General features: G+C 55.6%; 1 protein-coding gene across 1 annotated transcript; it reads left to right on the forward strand.

Annotated features, from left to right (window-relative positions):
• Window positions 1–210: 210 nt before the first annotated feature.
• On the forward strand, window positions 211–2835 carry DACRYDRAFT_25695 (phenylacetyl-CoA ligase). Its single transcript, XM_040774262.1, has 9 exons — window positions 211–634; window positions 684–1235; window positions 1283–1320; window positions 1369–1472; window positions 1522–1555; window positions 1613–1774; window positions 1895–2158; window positions 2209–2520; window positions 2578–2835. Exons 1-9 carry the CDS (start codon window positions 370–372, stop codon window positions 2653–2655), a joined length of 1809 nt encoding a protein of 602 aa, XP_040623405.1. The 5' UTR covers window positions 211–369; the 3' UTR covers window positions 2656–2835.
• The last annotated feature ends 30 nt before the right edge of the window (window positions 2836–2865 follow it).

Consider the following 2865-nt stretch of genomic DNA (forward strand, 5'->3'; position numbering starts at 1 on the left):
GTACATGTAGGCCCTCGGGGACTCGTTCTGCTCAAGATGGCACTGGTTATTCATCTTCAGCACAGTTTTTTTCTGCACATCTTGCGCCCAACCTGCTTTGCGCTCGCTACGACCACTGAAGAGAACTGCTGGCTCGAGGATGAAGTGCTTCCCACCGTTAGAAGATGTGCACTTTGCCGGAAGTGATACCCGAAGACCCTGTAACCCTTTCACTGGGCGTACCAGAGCGCTCGCCGACCCAGTCGCTGACCATCAGACGTTTACTGTACACCAAAGCATCACCGGGAATCTACGGTTATCTGCCTCTACTTCACCACCACCATCTCCTCTCTCCTCATCACCACCTCCCTAAGGACACAAGCAGCCAACATGGCCGACTTCCAACCGCTCATGTCCCACCCCCACCCCTACCCACACGATCTCACCATCCCGCAATTCCTACTCGACTCCCCTTCGCACCCGCTGCGTCCTACCCGGCTCGCAGGGAGTAGATGGCTGGTGGATGACGACACTTCTCGCGCTTATGGCTTGGAGGAGATCAGGGAGAGGGTCGAGAGGGTCGCCAGGGGGATCAGAGCGCAGTTCGGAGTAGGGGAGGGGGATGTCGTCTGTCTGTTTAGTCAGAACCATATCGGTACGCTTTCTCTCCTTTCCTGCTCCCTACCGCACTAACGAAAACGAAGACTATCCGATCGTCATATGGGCTCTGCACAGGCTAGGCGCAGTCGTATCATGCGCAAACCCCTCCTATACAGCGGGGGAACTGACGTACCAACTTCGCGAGACCTCCTCCAAATTGCTCTTCACCTCGCCCTCCGCCCTTCCCACCGCTCTAGCCGCAACTGCCGAAGCGGGGCTCTTTTCCCAGGAGAGGGTGGTGGTATTCGGCCCTCCTCCCCCTGAACCGCAACTTGATGGACAGGGGTGCTTCTTCAGCTCTCAGCCTGAGCCTACGTGGGACACCAAAGATGGGCAGTTCTTAACCGTGCAGCAGATCTCCCTCCTCGGTTGGCACTCCCCGCCAAACTACGTCGAGCCCCGTGGTCCGATGGTCGGCGACAGCGTAGCCTTCCTCTCCTTCTCGAGCGGGACCACCGGCTTACCCAAATCGATTGCCATCGCGCATAGGAATCTGATCGCCAACGTCATACAGGTCGTGGCGCATAACAGGACGAACGAGGAAGGGCTGAGCAGGGAGGACCGATTTGCTATGCCGGGGGAGGTCGCACTCGGAGGTGTGTGCATTCTGCATGTACAGAACGAAGGCTGATTGTAACAACAGTACTACCGATGTATCATATCTACGGTTTGGTGGTCAACGTACGTCTCCACCCATCCGAGCAGGGGAAGTAGCTAACGTCATGACAGCTGCACGTCGTCCTCTTCTCCGGCCTTGCCCTAGTCGTAGTGCCCAGATTCGTGTTCAAGAACATACTGGAAAGCATCGTCAGGCACCGGGTTAGTCATCTTTAGTAAGTCTCCCTTTTTGCACTGCTCTGCGTAGCGACTAACAAGTTGTAGTATCGTTCCCCCGATGGTAGTGATGATGCTTAACGTACGCCTTCCCCCCTCGCCCGATCTCACCCTGCATCACTAACTACCACCCCCCTAGAATCCCCTAACCAAATCCTACGACCTGTCCCATCTCCGTTTTGCCATGGTTGGCGCTGCTCCTCTCTCCCGAGAGGTGACGGAGAGGTTCAAGAAGCAGTTTCCGAGGGTCAGGATGGGTCAGGGATATGGGATGACCGAGACTTGTACTGTTGTTTGTCAGGTGTGCACTTTCCTCCTTTGTCTCTCTCTGCTGCGCTTCATTCTTTCGTCGATCACTTCTCTGATCCACCTTGTGGAACCTCTTGTATCTGTCGGATGAAACGGCACTAACACCCCCCAGTTCGAATTCCAAAAAGAATCCGTCAACGGCTCTGCCGGCAAACTGATTCCCCACACCCAAGCACGCATTATCCTCCCCTCCGGCCGCCCTGCTGGCCCCGGCGAGCCTGGTGAGCTCTGGGTTAAAGGACCCCAGACGGCGCTCTACTACCCTAACAATAAGGCCGCCACGGAGGAGACGTTCTTACCCGATGGGTGGGTGAGGACGGGGGACGAAGCACTTATCACAAAGGAGGGGGATGTGTATGTTCTCGATCGACTGAAGGTGCGCTCTCCCGCGTGTACGAAGTCCTAGAGCTCACATGTTGTGGGTAGGAATTCTTGAAAGTAAACGGCTTCCAAGTCGCCCCCGCAGAGCTTGAGGGACACCTGGTTGTGCACCCGTACGTATCCGATGCGGGCGTCGTCGGCATACCCGACGACATGAGGGGTGAAGTTCCAATAGCGTTCGTTGTCCTCTCCCCCGAGGGGAAGGCTGCTGCTTCTGGTGCCGGTGCGGCAGGGGAGGGGAACGCAAGTGAAGAGATCAAGAAATGGGTCAGAGACCAGAAGGTGAGGTATAAGTGGTTGGAGGGGGGCGTGGTATTCGTCGACGCTATACCGAAGAACACGAGTGGAAAAATCTTGGTACGTTCTGGTTCTTGGTGATTCACGAATAGGCGCTCATGTGGTTGCGCGTCGTAGCGCCGCTTGTTGCGCGATCAGGCGAAGGAGATTGTACAAGCGAGGAAAAAGGGAATGGTCGTGCTCGCCAAGCTCTGAGATAGCCTCGGTTTCAATTTAGTGATATTTGCATGCGAGATGGGCATTGAAATAGAGGATCGTCCAGCTCTCGGTGCACAGGCGTGGAAATTTACGGAGTTTGTGCCGTAGTCCTTTGACACGTCGCGGGCTATGTTTTTCTCTTCTACATCTTGTCTCAGGCTCTTAACCTCGCGTTGCTGGGTTTAACGAATCGAAAGAGGAAACACG

Source organism: Dacryopinax primogenitus (assembly GCF_000292625.1).
Source record: "Dacryopinax primogenitus strain DJM-731 SS1 chromosome Unknown DACRYscaffold_48, whole genome shotgun sequence".
Taxonomy (NCBI): domain Eukaryota; kingdom Fungi; phylum Basidiomycota; class Dacrymycetes; order Dacrymycetales; family Dacrymycetaceae; genus Dacryopinax; species Dacryopinax primogenitus.